This window comes from Lampetra planeri, chromosome 37 (assembly GCF_965212315.1).
Source record: "Lampetra planeri chromosome 37, kcLamPlan1.2.h2, whole genome shotgun sequence".
Lineage (NCBI taxonomy): Eukaryota > Metazoa > Chordata > Hyperoartia > Petromyzontiformes > Petromyzontidae > Lampetra > Lampetra planeri.
In genome coordinates, this window is record NC_136143.1 from 3,531,379 (window position 1) to 3,551,495 (window position 20,117).

At 51.5% G+C, this 20,117-nt stretch overlaps 1 protein-coding gene across 1 annotated transcript; it reads left to right on the forward strand.

Annotated features, from left to right (window-relative positions):
- Positions 1-233: 233 nt before the first annotated feature.
- Positions 234-19,208, forward strand: MYBBP1A (MYB binding protein 1a). The gene is made up of 27 exons (XM_078611790.1): positions 234-473; positions 1,506-1,601; positions 2,516-2,599; positions 2,713-2,787; positions 4,105-4,212; positions 4,762-4,952; positions 5,426-5,590; positions 5,788-5,902; positions 6,641-6,939; positions 7,958-8,077; positions 8,864-8,989; positions 9,875-10,081; positions 10,657-10,765; positions 10,906-11,005; positions 11,298-11,443; positions 11,696-11,794; positions 12,152-12,298; positions 12,743-12,919; positions 13,599-13,756; positions 14,371-14,505; positions 14,776-14,860; positions 15,189-15,320; positions 15,953-16,021; positions 16,892-17,008; positions 17,590-17,691; positions 17,798-17,922; positions 18,253-19,208. Exons 1-27 carry the CDS (start codon positions 282-284, stop codon positions 18,929-18,931), a joined length of 4,158 nt encoding a protein of 1,385 aa, XP_078467916.1. The 5' UTR covers positions 234-281; the 3' UTR covers positions 18,932-19,208.
- Positions 19,209-20,117: the final 909 nt, after the last annotated feature.

Below are 20,117 nucleotides of genomic sequence, written 5' to 3' on the forward strand. Positions count from 1 at the left end.
CGGGGGGTGTGGGCGGGGGGGGCCGTGGGGTGTGGGCGGGGGGACGAGGGGTGTGGGCGGGGGGACGGGGGGTGTGGGCGGGGGGACGGGGGTGTGGGCGGGGGGACGAGGGGTGTGGGCGGGGCGAATGGAAGGGGGCGGGGCGTGGAGGGGCGGGGCGTGGATTCACGGCGGGCAGCTTCGCGGTTCCGGGGTCCTTCGCTGCTGCCGTCGCAAAGTTGCTGACGTCACACGCGAGCGCCAACCACGTGGAAGGTGGTGGTGGTGGTAGTGGCGGCAAGATGGCTGAGGAGCACGTGGAGGAGGCGGCGGCGGCGGCGGCGACTCGCGGCGCGGGGAAGGCAGAGCGGGGTGGGCTACTCGCCAAGGGCCGCGAGTTTCTCGACATCTTCTGGGACATCCCCAAGGAGGACCAGGACGTGAGGCTGCGGGCCATCCGCAGGCTCATCGATCACCTGAAGAGCAATGGAGAGGTGAGCGCCGTCCGCGCTTTGCGGCTCGTGCAGATGTCGGGGAAGTGGTGTTTGCTGCTGTTGCTGCTGCTGTTGTTGTCGATATTGCCGGAGTGTTACCCCAGCTGTAGTCACTGATTTTTACTCGAGCTCATGCTTCTACAGTTGCCGCTGCTGCCTGTACACGCCGCCGCTGTTGTACGCAATGCTGCTCGAGTTGCCGCTGCTTTAGTAGCAACAGCAGCTGCTGCTGCCGCTTTAGTTTCTGCTATAAATGCTGTAGCAGCAGCGGTTGCTGTAGATAACGCTGCTGCGATTGCTGCTGCTGCCGCTGTTGCTTTAAACGCTGCTGGTGGTGGCTGATCCACGTGTTCGCGGTTCGGCTTTGCCGCACGCCCGGCCGCTGAAACGTTCCCGGTGGCGAACGGATAACGAGTTGGGGTTCTTTGCGGCGTGATGATGAGAAGTTGTCTTAATATGTGGTGTGGTGGAGTGAGATGCAGGTTGGGATTCATCTCTACCCACAGGGATTGAATGCAAGTACAGTGTATCCCATTCCTTTCGGGAATTCCTCTCGGGAATGGGATACGTGTTGACCACGTGCTTAGTAGCCACCCGAACTCATTAATTGGTCGTTTGAGTAACTTCACCTTTGATCGATGTGCTTCTCTGCTAAGCCCAACACACGACTAATTAATTACCAGGGAATATAATGCAACTGGTATAGTTGCGGGAGGGTTATTGCGGTGTCCCGCAGGCAACATCAACATGTTGCTCATCGCTGCTGGGGCCAAAGCTCCACCTCGTGTTGAAACCCTGCAATTGTGTGGTGAGGAAGAATGATCCAGACGCGGAATCGCAGTCAACACTATGGGGGGTGGGTGGGTGTGGGTCAGTTGTAATTACCAACGCAACAGCATTTGTCAGCTGAAATTATGACTGCAATTAATTATGAATCACTCAGTAATAATTGTTCCCAGGTCTGCTATGAGTGCTCTTGTCCCGATGCATTGCTAAGACGTGCTGCGTGTGTGCTGCGTGTGCTGCTTGCAGGAGGAGGAGATGCAGTACAGCCTCAGGCGTCTGGTGGATGGACTCGTGTCCGTGCGAGACGCCGCCAGGCCGGGCTTCACCCTCGCCCTTGCCCAGGTGGGGAATGTTCGCGCCGCACCGAGCCCCCCTCGGTGTCATCGTTCATGTGACCGAACGGCTCTTCTCCGGTGTGCTTTCGGGTTCCTCCACGTGTTGTTCGGCGTGATGTCCGGCGTTTCGCTGCCACGTGTTGAGAGGTTTCTTCCGTTCCTGAAGCTACTTTGATTCCTTTCGTAAACTTCTTCAAGAGCTGAAGAAGGAATCGACTCCCTGTCAGGGGTCGGAATCAGAATATTTATACTGAAGGAATGCGATGAGCTTTAAAGCTATTTATCACAGATGTCCAGTAGTCACAGATGTCCAGTAGTCACAGATGTCCAGGAGATGGGTCGACGCAGCCAAGGAGATACCCCAAATTCTAGATTTGAAGCTTTCGTGACTGCAAGGATTCATACTCTTAGGTTATTTCGGTAAAGTCACGTAGGTAAAAAATAAAATAAAAAATTACTCAAAGAAATAATATAAATAAAATAAAATAATAAATCACGACGTTTCGGAGGCAACACAAGTCTCCGTCATCAGGGGGGACCGTACAGTAAATTTAGCTGTGACGGTCCCACCTGATGACGGAGACTTGTGTTGCCTCCGAAACGTCATGATTTATTATTTTATTTCTATGATTACTTTTAGTAATTTTTTATTTAATTGTTTACCTACGTGACTTTACCGAAAAAACCTAAGAGTAAGATACCCCAAACTCCTGCGAGTAGCAGATTTGCCCGTGCCATGGGTACGTGGAATTTCCACCACTGGCTTGGAGCCACCTCATGTAAATGACCGCTGCTGCTCTTTTATCGTCTGAGCATCGCGCGATGCTTTGACATTGGTAATTGAATAACGGGCGAAAAGCGCGCGATACCGCATAGATGTTTGCTCTGTAATTTAAGATTTTTTTTCGTAATGTCTCCCAGGTTCTGGCATCGTTTGAGTCCCTGGATCTACTGACCATTCTCTCCATGATCAAGGAACGACTTGTCGTCCAAAAGGCAAAGAAGGTGACTGCTCACAGCGCACACCGCTTAAGCACACAGTATTATTGTCCAGTCTGGCGACGTTGTAAGTTGCTGCGGGGGTTGAACATCTTTGATCGGCCCGTGTCATTGTGCAGAGGCTGGGAAAGCAGTACGCCATCGGGAATGTGTTCGGAGTGCTTGCGCTGGCACAGTCTGGACGCTTGATGAAGGTAGGTGTCTGTCTGAAACACTGCATTTTCAAATGACATTGCAAACGTATTTTGCCTCATTGATAGCAGGCTCATGTTTATTTAATCTGTACATCTCCAGTGCTTCTGTCTGTACTGCTGGATGTTCAAGTTCATTTATTATGTATAGCCCTGTGAGCCATTCGGCTCTTGAATCGGGTGCAACCGCAACAAACAAAAACATGAACACGAAACATCTTAAAGTGACTACGTGCAAACAGAAAATCCAAGGAAAGACAGCAAAATATTGCAGAAAAAGCACCGTACACCAACGCTGTGTGCAAAAATCCCAATGGGATGCAAGTCAACAACAACCACAAGACAACTTAGATTAAGGCCATCAGTCTTAACTCCGTACTACAACAAACAAACATGGCCAAACCAAAAAACTTTTGGAAATCACCAAAATAAAGCCAATAAAGCAATGAAACAGTGATCATAGAAACTATGACCGAATTTTCACAATAAACGACATAAACAAATGTTTGGGGCTTTAAAGCATTTGTTCAGTGAAATTTCACAAGGTGAGAAACCCCGTTGATTTAAATTGTCTAGGATCCACAGCATGAAAAAACAAAGCTCAAAACATGCTGTTCCATCCATTTACTTCACGTTCAGTCTGTTGGCACCACCCCCCACGTAGGCATGCCGTAAATGGCATTACCTAATTTGTGTTAAACATAAATGTGACGAGGGGTGGAGCGGTAGTGCAGTGGGTTCATACACTCAACCCGGACGACCTGAGTTTGATTCCCGGCTACGGCAAACACCAGTGGCGAGCAACACTGAACCCCAGTCCTGGCTGTTCCCCTCCTTCACCGCGCACTGCATGGAGAGGCTTTCATCCAGCAGTGGATTGACAAAGGACATTTATTTTTGTATTTAAAGATATTACAGATGTGACATAGCCTGCTGCATACATCGCTTATTTTGTGTAGCCAGGTGAGAACTGAAGAGACCAGAATAGTCTCAATTTTCAAGCAAATAGAAATTGGCACAAAAAACTACCGCGTCACGTGAGAAATGGGAAAATATTGCACAAATATTTGGTCAATTCTAAGTAATTAATTCCCTGGAGTGTAGGTCAGCTCGGGCAGATTACTTATTTGACTGATCATCGTACAATTACAAAATGAAGCTAAAGAAATATTAAGCAGGAGTAGGTGGACTTGTGCTAATACGTAAACAGGCGAGGGTACATGTTAAATGCATTTGATCTGTATGTATGTTGAACTTCTTTCGCGCCGTACATAGCCAACCGTGCTAATCTCGAGCCATGTCGCGTGTTTTGTGTCACAGGAGCCCCAGGTGCTCCTTGCTGCGCTGGCGCACCTGCGGAAGATGCAGGATTACGAGGAGTTTGTCAAGAACCTGCCCATGAAGGCCATCTGTGAGATCGTGGCCGAGGTGGGGCCTGTGCCTTGACACTGCGCCATGTCTCAAATATCACTTCATAAACACTTGCTGAACGCTTTCCCAGGCAGTGTATCTGCAGCTTCGTGCGCATAGTGTACAATGTTTAAAACATTTAAGATGTATGCTGTGATGATATTCTTAGCAAGACAAGTATATTTTAGTTGGTAGACTTTTTGCAAAGGAAGGGCGACGTGTAGATTGCGTAGACAGTAGGCGTATGAAGATGCATCGATTCGCGAATTAGTATCGATTGTTTAGCTTGCGGTACCTGCATCGTGTCGTGCGCGAGGGTTGGTTGTTTAAGATGAACACAAATGAGATGCCAATGTTACATTTGGGCAAATGGAATAGTACCAATAGTACACAGAACAAAGCAAGGAATTGATTCTTAAATAAAATTGCTACCCCGAATTGTGATCTCGTTTACGTTGGTACAAGTGGCAAAAACCCAAACCCATTTGTCAATGGCGCTGCCCTAAATGGAAGTGAATTTTACACGTGGCGGTAGTTTGGTGACCTCACGACGGCGTGTGGCCGCAGGTCCCGGAGGACGTGTTCCGCGACGGCGTGCTGGGCAAGCTGCACTCGGAGCTCTCCCTGTCGCTGCGCGCTCCCGACAACCTGAACCTGCTGCTCACGTGCATCGAGCACTTCCCGGACGTCGTCGACGACAGCGTCATCGCCCAGTCCATCGGCACCAAGACCGTCGTCTGCCGCGACAACGTGCTGAGGTGGGGAACGAGCAGGAGCGACGTCGTTAAGTCTACGTGGCAATGTCTGAACGGAATTTCGTCTCGAGTCGCACAGCGTTTGGTGAAGCGGGGGTTAAATGGTTTTCCCGCTCGGGTGTGGGTGAAACTCGGGCGGCGTGGTCCCGTGTTCGTGTTCCCTGTCGAACGGACGAGAGTTCCTTGTGAATTGCGCGGAGTAGACTCGCCATGGCACAGCTCTTGGGATGACGATCGAGATCAGTGTTTCTCCGGTACTCGTGACCCACCTACACCGTGCTCCATTTCACGTTTACCGATCATTTCCAATTATATACAAATAAATCTGCAGGTTGCACGGAACTGATGGTTGGTAAACGTGGAAAGCTGCACCACGGGGAGCCCTGGAGCCCGACAAATGCTGGTCTCGACCTTTTGCTTCCTTTGTCCGCAAGACGGCGTGAGAGTCACCTCTCTGTGCGTGCGCTTACCTTCAGGCTCGTGGGCCTACTGAAGCAGACCGCCCTGTCGGTGACCAAGAACGACCCATTCCCCCCGCTCTGCATGAAGCTGGTGTCGCAAGCCCTGAAGGAGGGCACCTTCCAGCTGCTGTGGAAGGAGGTCGTGGAGAAGGTGGCCCGGGACAAAGCGTCGCCGTGCCTGTGAGTGGAGCCCACGTGGGCCGCTAAACATCGTCTTCCTTCACTTGGCGGAGAATTGATTTGGCACCTCGATCGATAGGGAGGCGGCTACGTTGTGGCCTCGCCGTTCTCGCCGTCGGTTGTCCGTGTCGCGGCGTAGCATGCGGCGTCCCTTAAAGAGGCCGACCTCGTCCCCCCCCACCTCCCCCTGTGCTCAGGTTCTTGTGCCTGCGGCTGCTTGGCCACTGCCTCCCAGTGCTGTCAATCCCCCAAATCCAGCTGGTGCTCACCAGCGACGTCATGAAGGCGTACGGGGAGTACGAGCGCACCAAGGTACGGGCGGTGACGACGCAGACCGCACGGCCAGATTTGCGTGAAATGCACCTCCGATTACCTCGGTTGGCTTCGTATTGTGCGAAAGAAGTTGATCATACATACAAAAGAGTTGTGCGATGCGAATGTTGCCTTGTCTGGAATCAACCCTCGGGGCCAATAAGGAAACGTGTCCACGGGGGTTTTTATGACATCAGAATCTTTATTCATACTGGAGATATCCGATGAGCTATGAAGCTCTTCTTCACAGATGTCCAGTTGGGGCAGATTGGAACGTTACAACAACAAAAATACAAAAACACAATGTTGTATTTGTGTCATGTTACATTTAAACATTTGGTATAGGTTGTACAGTATTTTTGTGGTTCGATTTGTAGTTGTAAATATCTCGTTTTAATATCTTTAACAGAAATATATTGAATCAACAGTTTACGCTGCGTGCGCGCTGGGGACGAGTCGTTTCGTGCATCGCCTGCATTGAAAATTTTCTTTTTTGCAATAATGACCACACTTGCAATCCCTACGCACCAGGCGATGAAGGGAGCAACCCGGGAGGGTACAAGACGAATTTTCATTTATTTTACTCGTGGGTTGGGGGGGGGGGCCTAGCCAGCTTTACATACCAGACGGGCGGGGGGGGGGGGCAATCGTAGCAATGCGACTACTGCACGTTGACACACGCTGCCTGTCTTCTTCCGCGCAACGCTTCCCCTCCCCCCTCACTCTACCCCCCACCAGATGCAGAAGAAGTACAATATCTCGCGCGAGGTGGACGAGCTGGTGGAGGCGTTCCTGTTGGCGCCCGAGACGGACGACGACCGGCAGCTCGCGGTGGTGGTCGGCTTCTGTTCCGTGGCGAACCGCAGCCGCCCCTTCATGCCGGGGAACTGGGGCGTCGTGCGCAAGCTGAGCCCCGTCGCGCTGCGCCGCTACGTGGCGTGGCTGCGCGGCTCCTTCCTCTCGCCGGACATGGACGCCATCGTGGACTTCACTCCCGAGTGGCAGTACCAGCGGGAAAGCACCGACAAGTGGGAAGGGTGAGGGATGATGGGGTGGTTTTCTTTTTCCTCGTAAAGATGGCAATCTCCACAACAGCACAGAGCAGAATGCGCCCGTTCTCGTCTGATCTCGTCAGGTCAAAGCAAGGGAGGAATCTTGACTTAAAGCTAGTAGAACAATTTTTTTTTACAAAATACTACGACGTTTCGATCGCAACACAAGCAATCGTCATCTCCTGACGATTGCTTGTGTTGCAATCGAAACGTCGTAGCTTTTTGTAAAAAAAAATTGTTCTCTGTGACTTTACCGAAAGACCCAAAGAATAAGGGAGGGAGGGTTGAGCCTGGGTCGCACTCGGATGGGTGACCACCGTGCGTAACGAGCGCCGTAGGCTGTGGGGCAACGTGTTGGCCAGCAGAGTGGAGTGCAACACAAATATTTGCTCCTCACCGCCTTAACCGACCTGTACTGACCATGGTGGTGAAGTATGGTTAGATAACCCCCCCACAACCCGCACAGCCAAGGGAGGCCCGCATCTTAATTTTGGAGCTTTCATGACTGCAGGAATTATTCTTTGGTTCTTTCGGTAAAAGTCACGTATAAAGATAAAATAATAAATTAAATAATAGCATACTACTAGTATGCTACTACTAGTATGCCATTATTTATTTAATTTATTATTTTATCTTTATACGTGACTTTACCGAAAGAACCAATGGAGGCCCGCATCTTCGAGATGATTGGGGCTGCACGCGTACATGGCGCCTAGCGGAGGTGTGTTGATGAGGAAATCACACCACAGCGTCGCGGGGGAAATGCCGTCGTGAGCAGTTCGTTGATTACATTTTTTATGATTTAAGCGCTGGGGGCGGGGGGGGGGGCTACGTTGCTTGCCGCCGTTAGTCTGCACGGCTGCTCATGTCGTTGGCGTTATCGAATCTCAGCGACCGTTGAACTCGAGCACGGCAGTACCGTGGGACACGGACCTCGCCGGACTCGCGTCTCTATTTCGCGTCATCATTGCCCTCCCCAACCCCCGCCCGTCCCGTCTCCTAGCGACCAGCGGCAGATCGACCCCGTCGGCCGCTTGCGGAGGTGGATCGTGGAGAGATTCTCGGCTCTGGTGGAGAACTCCCAGGTGCAGAAGGACGAGGAGCTCGTGCTGGAAATGACCAGGTAGAGTCTAGATTTGAAGCTTTCGTGACTGCAAGGAATCATATTCTTAGGTTTTTTTCGGTAAAGTCATGTAGGTAAAACATCAAAATTAATGAAAATAAAATAAAATAAAAACAAAAATCACGACGTTTCGGAGGCAACACAAGTCTCCGTCATCAGGTGGGACCGTCACAGCCGAATTAGCTGCATCAAGTGATGCAGCTAATTCGGCAGCTAATTCGGCTGTGACGGTCCCACCTGATGACGGAGACTTGTGTTGCCTCCGAAACGTCGTGATTTTTGTTTGTATTTTATTTTATTTTCATTAATTTTGATGTTTTACCTACATGACTTTACCGAAAAAACCTAAGAACAGGTAGAGTCTCTTCGACATATTCTGTTTTTCACTTTGTTTTGCGTGTTATGTTTACGTCGGTATCGTGTATCGTGTTTCGTCCATGACGAGGGTGGAGGAGGACCGCCCGACACCACTTGACACGGACCGTGGCCCCGTGAGGCTTTACTTTGAAACTGCCCGCGAATGGTAATTGTCCGTCAACCGCAGTCGCCTTCGCTGCACTCATCGCGTACTTGAGGGGAACATTTTCCACCTGGAAACGATGTTTCTAAGTTGAGCGCACAGAAGTGACCAAGGTGCGCGTTGATGCGTCCTCCGCCAGCGGTATTTAAAGAAATCCTATTTGGCTCTGGGCAAGAAAAAGGTTCCCCGCCCGTTGGCCAACGAGGTTTCCGTTCACCTGTTTAACCGGTTTGCCGTCGCCACTGCGTCCGCCTTTCGTTTCGCAGATTCGTTTTCTTTCACTCGTTCTTCCACACGATGAAGCCGAGTGCGAGCGTGCCGGAGAGTCAAGAGCAGGCTACGGTGTCGCTGGACCACAGCACCAGAATGAGCATGGGGCACATGTTCTTCAGGTTTGTCGCCGCGCCCGCCATCCCGCTGTGTACTCGGTCAAGCGTTTTTGTTTTAACTTTTGGAACTAAAAATGTATCTTTTATTGCGTTGCTTGTTGTCATAAAACTGGGTGCGTTGCGTCATTTCCAAAAAAGACGAGTTTTGCGAAGCGCTGGATTTTCTATCGGCGATGGATGGTAAAACTATTTACCAGGTTACCCTTATTCTACTCAGAAAAAAAATCCCTTTTGCAAAATGTGTGTGTTTGAGAGGGCGTGACCTGACGTGGAGAGTGGGAAACAAACATGTTACGGTGAGAACCGAGAGCTCGGAGATCGCTGCCTCACTGCCATCTGCGAGTCTCAAAAGCAGTGGATATATTGACTGAAATGTTAAATGTGTTTGGACAAGGCAAAGAGAGAGCATGGGAATCTCAAGTTATTCATATGTTCATTCAGTTAATGGATGACAACACAGAATGCTAAGCACAGGCCCCAATGCCTCAAGCGGCCAGCATCAAACTTCACTTTCAAAGCTGTAATCGATAAAGAGTTAACATGTTTCCCGACTTGAGCGTGGTTCTTAGAAGAACTTGGGAAAGGAGACGATGGGAGGGAATTCCAAAGTGGAGCGGTGTGAGGGAAGCAGAAATAGACGTGTTGTGACCTGCAGTGCAATGTTTGAAGACGGTGTGGTTGAGACGACCACAGTCTTGTAAAACCGAGAACACGGCGGGTGTGATAGCGACACGGTACCAAACGCACCTCCGATTTCCCGCACCTCTGATGAGCACGGTTGGCTACTTAGGTTATGAAAGAAGTTGTGCATACATACAAACAAGCACGCCGCCGATTCTCGTGAAACATATCTCGCGAAAACCACCTCGTCTGCCCCCCCCCCCACAGCCTGCTGCACCACCTGAACAACATGCGCGTGCTGGGGGACGATGAGACGGCGGTGGCGCTGAACGCGCGGCACTCCCACGGCGTGCGGCGCGACGGCACCCTCTGGGTGTACACGGTGGCGTGCCTGGCCGAGGAGCTGATGCAGGCGAGCGGCACCGTGCGGCTCGTCAACCCCCTCAGCAAGGACGAGCTGGCCTCCTGGAATAGGTGAGTTGCCCAGGGAGGTTCCTCTGCACGCGATGCGCCGAGACTATGGAATGTCCTCCCCCCCCCACCAGTGGTTAGACAGGCGAGGTCACTGGCCATGTTTGGGTCTTCTCTAAAGACTCGGCTGTTTCGCCCGGCCTACACACTTCCGAGGTGTGACCAGTGGACTCTGGACTTTGTAGTATTTATATTTCCTAACTTCCTGCACGGCGCATTGAGATCCCTGAATGAATTGCTCCTTATAAATGTTCATTTATATTATTATTTATTCTGCGCTCACTCGCGGGTGAACTGTTTACCTGTCCCTGTTGCCCCCGATCAACGCCTGTTGCCCGCCTTGCAACGGTGGATATCTCGTACGATGCTCGTTTCCACTCGATTGTGCCACACCCTATCCCGCCCCGATTGACTTCCTGTGTTGGCACTGGTGCATCAAAAAACACACTGGCCACGTTCGCGATTGACGCTGCCGTGATATGGAAAGGTGTTGTGTAAGCTGACGTATTGGGCAAGTAATTACCCGCTCTGATCTAACCGGTCACCTCTGCATGGATGCTTACTCGACCACCGTGCAGGACCATGAAGGTCGTGAGCGATTTGCGCAAGAAGAGCAAGAAGATTAAGAGCTCGGAGAGTGCGGCCTTTCAAGTCCTGCTGCTCTCCGTCGCGCTGAAACTCTTTCAGGTGTGAACCCGCTCACTCCGCCGTGACCCTCGTGCGTCTGCGCTCGCCGATCTGTCGCGGTGATTTTGGACGCGTCTTATTTAATTGCAGCTTGAGTTGATTGTTGGCTCGCGACGCTGACGACTTTGTTGGGTGTGCAGGGTAGAGATGACTGCTCGGACATCCTCACCGACCTGCAAGCCTGCATTGAGAAGGCAACTGCCGCGCAGAAGATGAAAGCGGAAAAGGCTGCAGAGACCGGTACTAAAACGGGGCGCAGTGAGCGTCGTTGTGTGTCGACGCACGACGAGGTGCAGCTGTTCGAACCGACCGAGCGTTGTTGCGTCACTGCACAATGCCGGTGCTGTCGTGAGATTAATCGTTACGACGCTGGACTGTGAATGCCACGTCCGCGATTAAACGTGTCCAGACAGATGCGGGCGGATGGTGAAGAGAACGTGTCACTGTTCATCGACTCTTCCACACAAGATCTGATGAACGTATCTTGAGCTGCGCGGTTGGTGATCGCGCGCTGTTCCCGTGTTGCGTGCAGGGGAGCCGGGCTGGGTGGAGGTGATGGTGGAGATTTTGCTGTCGCTGCTGTCCCAGAAGAGCCGCCTCCTGCGCCACATCTGCGGCAGCGTCTTCGCTCGCATCTGCCCGAACATAACGGCACCGGCCTTCCAGCTCATCCTCGACGTGAGCGCCACCCGCCCGTTCGCTCGCCCACTTGCTTGCTCACTTGCACGCTCGCTCACCCGCCCACTCGCCCGACCGCTTGCTTGCTTGCCCGCCCGCTCGCTCGCTCGCTCGTACAGAAACCTCACCATGGCCGAAGGACTGACGCTATTCGGCAACGCGCAATTCAAACTTTGTGTGCAAGGTTTTCTGTTGAACTTTACCCCTGGCTCTGAATGAAATAGTTTTGTTTTCATTTCCGTGTGTGGTTAGGTTTTTAACGTGGAAAAATCGGAGGATGAAGATGGAGCAATAATGGTGGTGGACTTGAAGAAGAAGGGTGAAGAAGATGAGGATGATGAGAAGGAGGAGGTTTGTAAGACGTTGAAGTGCTTTGCTCAAAGGCACATTTGTGCTGTCACCCAGGTTGCGAACCACCGCCATCAGCCACGGTCTGTCCCCTGGTGGCGATAAGAGGCTAAGGGGGTCAGGAATTCTTCAATCTAATTTTATCATCCTGTTCAATCGAACGATGAGGGATCTTTCCATGAGAGGGGTTATATAATTTATCGTTAAACATTTAGTAAACGGCTCCATTCATTTTGTTCCACCGCTGCGGGAGACGTCCGCACGATGGCTGCGTTAAATCGGTGGCGGGTCGCTTTTTGACGGCTCGGCTGCTTTGCGGTGGCTGTGCCCTGAGCCTTCTCCTCGCTTCGCCTCTCCCAGAGCTCCGAGGAGGAGGAGGAGGAAGAGGCTGCCGAGGATTCCGGTGCCGATTCCGGCGCGGAGGATGAAGACGGCGACGAGAAGGAGGACGTGGACGAGAACTTCCGACTGCAGCTCATGAAAGTGCTGCAGGAGGGGAACGCCTGGGTGAGAGACGCTCTCTCGGGGTGGCGGTGCGGATCAAGGGCATCCTGACAAACTCACCTCTTCTGCTGTAGCCCCAGCAAAACTTTTGCAGCAACTGTGATATTTTTTTTATAAATATAGAAGCTTGTAAATCTTTTAATGGTGCTCGTATTGATAACTCATTTCTTTGGAACTGCTTTTTTTAATTAGTTTGATATCCTTCCCCCGCACCTCCAATTGGCGCAGTTGGCTAAGTACTGTGCGAAAGAAGGTCAACAAACACCAACCGCGCGACACAACGAATTGTCGTGACGATTCGGGAGGTCGCCGCGTGTCGACTGAGCGGCAATCGTGGGATCTGGCGGCGGGTAACGAGGATGCTGCGGTGGCATCGACGGCTTTGGCCACGATGCGGTGTCTTCGTCCTGACTTTGACCGTTACCGTCTGTGGACGCTGTGGATCAGGCCGGAGATGACAGCAACGACGAAGACATCGATAACGCCGACGAGGAAGCGATGAATGCGCTCGACGAGAACCTGTCGGCGCTCTTCCTGGAGCATAAGAAGAAGCTTGCGGCCAAGCGGGAGGAGAAGGATCGCTTCCGCGGAGAGCGCCGCCTGAAGAGGGAGTTCCGCATCAAGGTGAGCCAAACTCCGGTCGGCCCGTACTTGTGTGTTTAGCACCATTCGTAGCTCATCGGAGGTGCGGGGGAAGGACGACAGACTAAAAACAGAAAGCAGTTCTCAAGATATGAGTTTTAAAGCTACATTTAAAAGCGCACACCTCCAGCGGCTTCCTAATATGGGAAGAAAGAGCCTTACAGACGGCCGCAGAAACGCATCTGAAAGCTTGCGATGCAGTGACCGTCTTTGTTCGATGACGAGCCAAAAGCCGCTGCGGGGATGTCCGGAGTTTGAATAATGGTTTTTGCTCCTTGAGATCAGCAAGGCCCGCTCGCAGAGCTGCAAGCTGTCCGATTATTTGAGTCATCAATTTCTGTACCGATTGCTCGCCTTGGACACGCAAAAAAATAGTTGGGGACAAAAGTCTCGCCTATGTTCCCAAGTGTGCCGCCGGACATCAGGTGACGGACGGGGCTTGGTGACATCGTCGGCATAGGCAGCTGGATCACACACCTGCAGGGGGGTTTCCCGCCTTCGGGCGACAGGACATTGATGCGGCCGCCTCCCCTAAAGGGGTACGGGTAGTCTGCGTTTAGTCGGCGCAATCCAGCGGTCCCAACTGGCGCCGCCGTGCGTGGCGGCGCTGCTCTCGCCGTTCACCGAGCGCGGTGTTTGGCGCGCGATTCGCGTCCCGCAGGTGCTCGACCTCGTGGAGATCTTCCTGAACAAGCGACCAGAGAGCCCCCTGGCGTTCGACGTCATGGAGCCCCTGCTGGCCGTCATCCGCACCTGCATGCGTGACGACACGGAGAAGCAGGAGGAGGAGTACCTGCGCAAGACCGTCAACATCTTCCAGTACGCGCGACACGCACAGACACGCATGCACAGACACTCACAGACACGCACAGACACGCACGCACAGACACGCACGCACAGACACGCACGCACAGACACACATGCACAGACACACATGCACAGACACGCAGCGCTGGCTCCCTCCATCGCACTGCGCTCACGGCTCTCTCACTGTTGACCTCAGCCAACTTGTGATGTCACAATGCACCCCCACGAGGGTCGATGCTCAAGGCTTTGCCAAAGCCATGATGATTTGCACGATCAGGGCGCATGCCTTCACGCCTCAGCAATTCCAAAGTGCCTTACATCACATCTCGTCTCACCCATTCCAATACCTTGCTGCAGTCTAGCCAAAGGGGGGCCCCCCCAGCGGCAACTGTCCCTGTGTGGTACTCGGTCTACAAATGAGCATTAATCTTGTCGAGGGGGGGGGGGGGCGACATAACGACTTTTTTTTTCTTGAAATAAAGTGATATTAAAGAGTCGTTGACGAAATGTGGCCGCATTTGGAGGCATGGCTTTCCCGTAGCTGCTAGACAAGGCAGCGTGGCCTCGGCGGCCTAATTCCAGGGGCGCTGACCGAGACCTCGTTTGTCCGTTGTGTCCGGCGCAAGGAATTCGCTGTGCAAGGCGAGGAAGTACTGCCGAGAGCTGGAGGAGCACAAAGAGCGCCTGCACGGCATGCTGGAGAATCTGGTGAAGCGCGCCGGCAAGCAAAACGACCCCTCCGTTGGGAGCTACTTCTTCAGGTGAGGAGCGACGAACGAGAAACTTCTTTGTAAGCAGGGCCCCGTCCCGTCTCTGCCCGTACAAATTCGTTTCGGTCCGCGGTCAGCCTCGTGGAATTCCAAGACCGATGTTGTCCAGCGACGGTTACTACTTTCCGGTTCTCAACAGCGCATTAGGGTTTATTAAATAGACCCACGGGGTTGAAACCGACGCTAGCGTCTTGTTCGTCGGTCGAGGTGAATCCCTTTCCGTGATTATTGACGTTGCCGCGGCGATGTCACCGTGTGCAGCGGCTCGCTGTACTGCCTGCGCGTGCTGCTGAGCGGCGCGTCCAGCGTCGGTGACGACGCAGAGAAGAACGAGGAAGTGATGGAGGTAGGCTTTTTGTTTCGCTTCGCATCCTATGCGCACGCGCACATACTGCGGCTTTGTTACCGGTGTTTGTTGTCGCTGTCCATCGTGAATGAAGATGGCTGCTGACACTTTCGTCTGTAGTGTTTGCGACTTGGTCTGTGCCAGTGTTGTGAGTGGCAGTCGTGTGTGTGTGTGTGCAACTGTGGCTGTGTTGTGAGTGGCAGTCGTGTGTGTGTGTGTGCAACTGTGGTTGTGCCAGAGCGTGAATGGCAGACGATAGTTTGTGAAGTTGTTTTATGGTGTCATTCAACATTACCACGTGTCCACCCCTCGTGTCAATCCACCGCAGACGGACAAGGAGAGCTTCGTGGATGCGGATCGCGTGGTGCAGGTGTACCGCACGGCACTCGCGGAGTTCCTGACCCGCAGGAACAGCTCCTACAGCACCAAGATGTTTGTCGATCTTCTGCACCGCCTGCCGGTACAATTCTACCACGCCCCCCAGTAGATGAACAAAGTTATTTACCCAAATGGTACATCCGTGTTGTAGTCATCAACCGCTTGTGTTGAGAGCACCCAGACCACTGGCAATCTTTTACCGTTTTCCATAATTTGTTTAAGCTGCGCTTTGCATGCAGTATGTCTCGAGGTGCCAGAAACAAAGGGGTTTGTGAGATAATCGCTCCGTGAGGAAGTGATTGGAGGCTAAATACATTGATCACAACACGTAGGGTGTAGACAATGTACACAACTACAGGAAACCGATCACACTTGCTGCACTGTCCACACACACTTCAGTGTCCACCTGCATCTGTCCAGAATGTCAAGCACGTAAACGTGTTGGGTCAGCTCAGAATCCTCCAGTGGACTAAGAGCCGAGAAGCAGCGCTGCTTTCCTTTGTCATCTCGGTGGCGTTGGCTCTGGCATCACAAGGGCATCTGCCAGCGTTTCCCGTTTTGCTAACGTTTAGTAGAAAGGTCATTCGTCGTAGCTCGTGTCCTCTCTCCGCTGATAAAGCGACAACTGCTTCCCCACCTGTGCGTGCGTGCCGAGCGGACGTGTTGGCCGTCGAAGCGCGACGCTCTAGTAACGATCTTGTTTCTGCCGCCCAGTCGATGGGACTGAAGCTGCACGAACTGCTGGTCAAGTACATCGATGACGGTGCCAAGGATCATCAGCAGGTAAGGGGGGGGACGCCCTGTGGGGAGCACAGCCTTTTTAAGTTCGGAACAGGTTTGTTTAAAAGCCAGAATCGCAGCTACACCGCAGTGTTGGAACATGTTTGTTTTCATAGCATCCGATAGGAATTTTGCTGATTTTTATTGTTTTTTGTGTCATTCTATGGGAGGCGAATTACTTGGTTTACCTTACTGAGGCCTACATTATAAATGTGTAGCTTTTTTAAATTCAAAAGCATATTATTCACTATGTTTTGTAACAGCTTTTAAGAGTTTATCCTTTTAGAACATCGGTAAAATTAACATTAGTTGCTCAGCCACGAGCATCTATACCTGTGGATTTTAAACTTTACTGCAGGCATGCACCCCTTGGATTTTCAATCGTAAAAAACATGTATGTTAATAAATACATAGGTTTGATGAAACAAAGTAGTTGAACTTAGGTGCACATGTTTAATTTGTGTTTCGATGATTTACCTTCGAAAAAAATCTGGCATGTCTCACACCCCCAGAAAGGGCATCTCACACCCCCAAGGGATGCATGCACCCCGGGTTAAGAACCACTGGTCTATGTGAATAAGAGACGGCAGCGTATCATGGCTAATTAATGGTTTGTGAGACTGATCTCAATGGATTCGCATCTGATACAAATAAACCCTTCTTAACGTTGAGCAATTTTCTATCAATGTGGAATAATTACCGAATACGTAAATGCACGAAAACACGTACACACGAATGCCAGCCTGCTTGTCATCCTTTACCTTTGTTTTCAAATATAAGAACACCATAAAATACACGAAGAACAAGTACAATGTTTCTGGGTCATGCGAGCTGGTGGTAAACGAGTGCGCGTGCGTGCGTGCGTGTACACAGGGCCAAGCGTGCGTGCTGCTGCTCAAAGCTCTCCAGCAGTGCGCCGGCTTCAAGGACTCGATGAAGGAGTCGAAGAGGACCCGGCTCTATCAGAAGATCATGGATCAGATTGTCCAGGTGAGCAGCGAGAGCACACAGGCGCTGCCTGCAGCTTGTATTCTTTGCCAGCACACGGAGATTTTTTAAACACGTTCCTTCGGAGTGGGCAGGAAGGAACTTGGTTGGACAGCGCATTCGTGCGATCCGGGTCACGCGGCGCAAGCTGCGTGGGGCGGGGCGTCACGTGGTGCTGAGCCCGCACGAAGCGCTCTATGAAATACAAATCGAGGGCATGGCTATGCACGACAGACAGACAAATAATACCTGGTGAGCAGTGTGGAACTGTTGTTCCTACCTGTATAATCACTGCTGGATGAACGCCTTCCCTACAATGTGTCGGTTATGGGGGTTAATCGACCGTACTTTTTCACGCTGATCAGCGTGAGCTGGTGAAGTAAGGGTGGTGGGGGGTGCAGGGGGAGGTTCCCCGGACCAGTTCAGATATCACTCGCCACTGTTATTAGCCGTGGAACCATGGCTGGGAATCGAACTCAGGTTGCCGGGTTCAGAGCACACTGCGCTCACCAATGTGCCGTTGCGCGCGTAACGTAATTCTGAAGTCCACTGGACGTGTCCTTCTTTCCCTCCCGTCTTGGCAGAGCCTGGAGAACATGACCGATTTCAAGATGAAAACTACGAAGGATAAAGTGGTGCACGCCATGGAACTCGCAGCCTACGTGGTCAGAACTGCCGGCCAACAGGTAGCCGAGTTTGCCGACATCGTGAGAGCGTCCGGCGCGTGTACATAACGCCACTTGCCGCGCAGGTCCGTGACCGTCCGCTCCCTTGCCCCGTTTTTTTGCGCAGCACTTGGACGTGACGTTGGTTCCGCTGACAGAGGCGCTGCAAGGCCTCGCCAAGGTGGAGGGAATTGGCCAGTCGCGGCAGGTGGAGGACAACCTGTGGAGGGTGCTACATCTGCTCGGTGTCACGTACGTACGGACGCTTGTCGCCGCCGGAGCGCGCGTCGACATTCTCACTGCACTGCGACAGTTTGCCGTGACCTCGCAGTGAACTCTGGCTGGGTGCGCGTCCCAGTGCACCGATGCGCTTCTAATTGCATGCATTCTATAAACAAAAATACGACTGAAAACGAGTTACTTGCCGAGGCACGTTTTTAGCAGCGTAATGTGAATTCCTACGCAAATTGGCTTTCCCTCCATCTCCATAAAAGCAGTTTGTCGTCATGCCTCGCTCGCGTTCATTCAAATTTTTCACGTAACACGTTGTTTTCCTAAGCTGCGTTTCCCTCTGTTCTTTAGACGCCCAAAAAAGGACAAAAGGCGAAAAAGGAAGAACGCTGCCGCCGGTGACGAGCCGGCCGTAGAAGGGGAGGAGAAGACGGAGGGAGAGGAGGCGCCGCCGCCACCGCCCCTTTCCAACCGGCAGAAGAAGCGAGGAAAGCTGCCCGAGACGAAGAAACGCAAAAACCGCAAGGGCAAACCGGAGCCCATCGAGCTGGCTGCCCAGGCGGAGAGAGAAGAGGCTGCCGGCACTCCATCCAAAAAGCGCAAGACCAAGGGCGGCGCGGCCGAGGAGAGCGCGGCGGAAAATAAGAAAAAGAAAGCAGCAGCGGCGGGCGAGGGGCTTGCTCAGGAGCCACCGCAGGAAGGCGAAGAGAAGAAGAAGAAAAAGTGGAGACCCCCGAAGAGGAAGCCGAAGGTCAACATGTCGAACGCGGCGGGAGAGAACGGAGAAGCGCCGAAGGAAGCCAGCAAGGGAAAGGGAGCGGGGGGACCCTCGAAGCAGGGCGGAGAAAAGAAGACAAAAGCTGTGAAGGGAGCAGGGAACGACGAGGTGGTGGCCAAGGGGAAAGATGGACAGAAGAGTTCCGGATCGGCCCAAAAAGATTCGACGGGAAAGAAACGAAAGTTGTCTCATTCTGCGGAAGGTGTCGTTGCCGCGTCGGGGAAAAAAACTCCCAAAGATAGAAAACCGTAATTGTGCAACTGTTGTCACGTGTAAAGAAATGCGTCCATAGATTGTAACGTTGTCGTCCTGTTAAATTAACGTTTTCGAAAAAAAATCTCATTGAGATTTCTTGTTTTAAAATCACAATTATGGTGCAATCTCGTGGGGCATGTTGCGCGTTGTTTGTTTTGGACTTGAAAATTTGTTCTATGTACGAGTCCTGTCTGCATTGTAAAGTTATATTCTGCCATTTTGTAAAATAATGGTTTCTGTGCAAATGTATTAAAATAAATACATGTATTAAAAACCATTTCCCGTGACTATCTTGAATCGCGAATGTGCCAAAAGAAGTCAAACTGAAATTTTGCTGAAGTAATTTGTCCTGCAACCAGTCATCTTTACACGTCCATTAGCTGGGTTGTCCCACCAAATTCACGTTGAGACAAGTCGGATGAGTTTCTCTTCCGTTACAATTTAAAAAGTCTTAACCTTGGTTCTGCATAGATAAAGCTAAACTCTGTGCTGGTGGCAGGGCAGTTTACGCTCAATTGGTGGGAAATTTTTATTTTACATTATTTGGTGGAAATTCCCTTGGCTAATCATACGATGTTGGGCCAAAGTTGCCATGTTTACAGGGTATATCCATGGCCTTATAGCCATGACGTGTCCTGCCTGTATGTTGAACTCTAACGTGTGTTTGACCAAATGGCCAGGTGTGAGCTTGGTAGTTTTGTGGTGGATGTGTGAAGTTTTATACAGCAAGATGAAGACTGTATAATACTCGGGTGTTATTAGTGGAATAACGGCCACAAGAAACATGTGTACAACATATAAATCTTGTTTATTTACTATGAAAAAGAAACTTTGAATCAAAGCCATTTCCATACTTTGTGTGTAGTCTATCTCTCAATACGAACAATACAGTACTGTAAAATAACTTATGAGAACATACACTATGTACATTAACACTTTTCAAGTTGCTACTGGTAGATGAGCGGAGGCCACAAGTCTTCGCCTTTTGCAATAACCCTTAAGGGTACCCACTTCACGTTCTCTGCAAAATCAACGTTTTTACGATTTGATTTGTTGTTACTGTGATCACAGCACGGATCTCCGGTGTAAAAATAGTCGGGCAACTGGCTCAACGGGACCACCATCGGTGTAAAAAATCCAATCCATTCAAACTGCAGAAAGCAAGCGTGACAAATATTCCAAC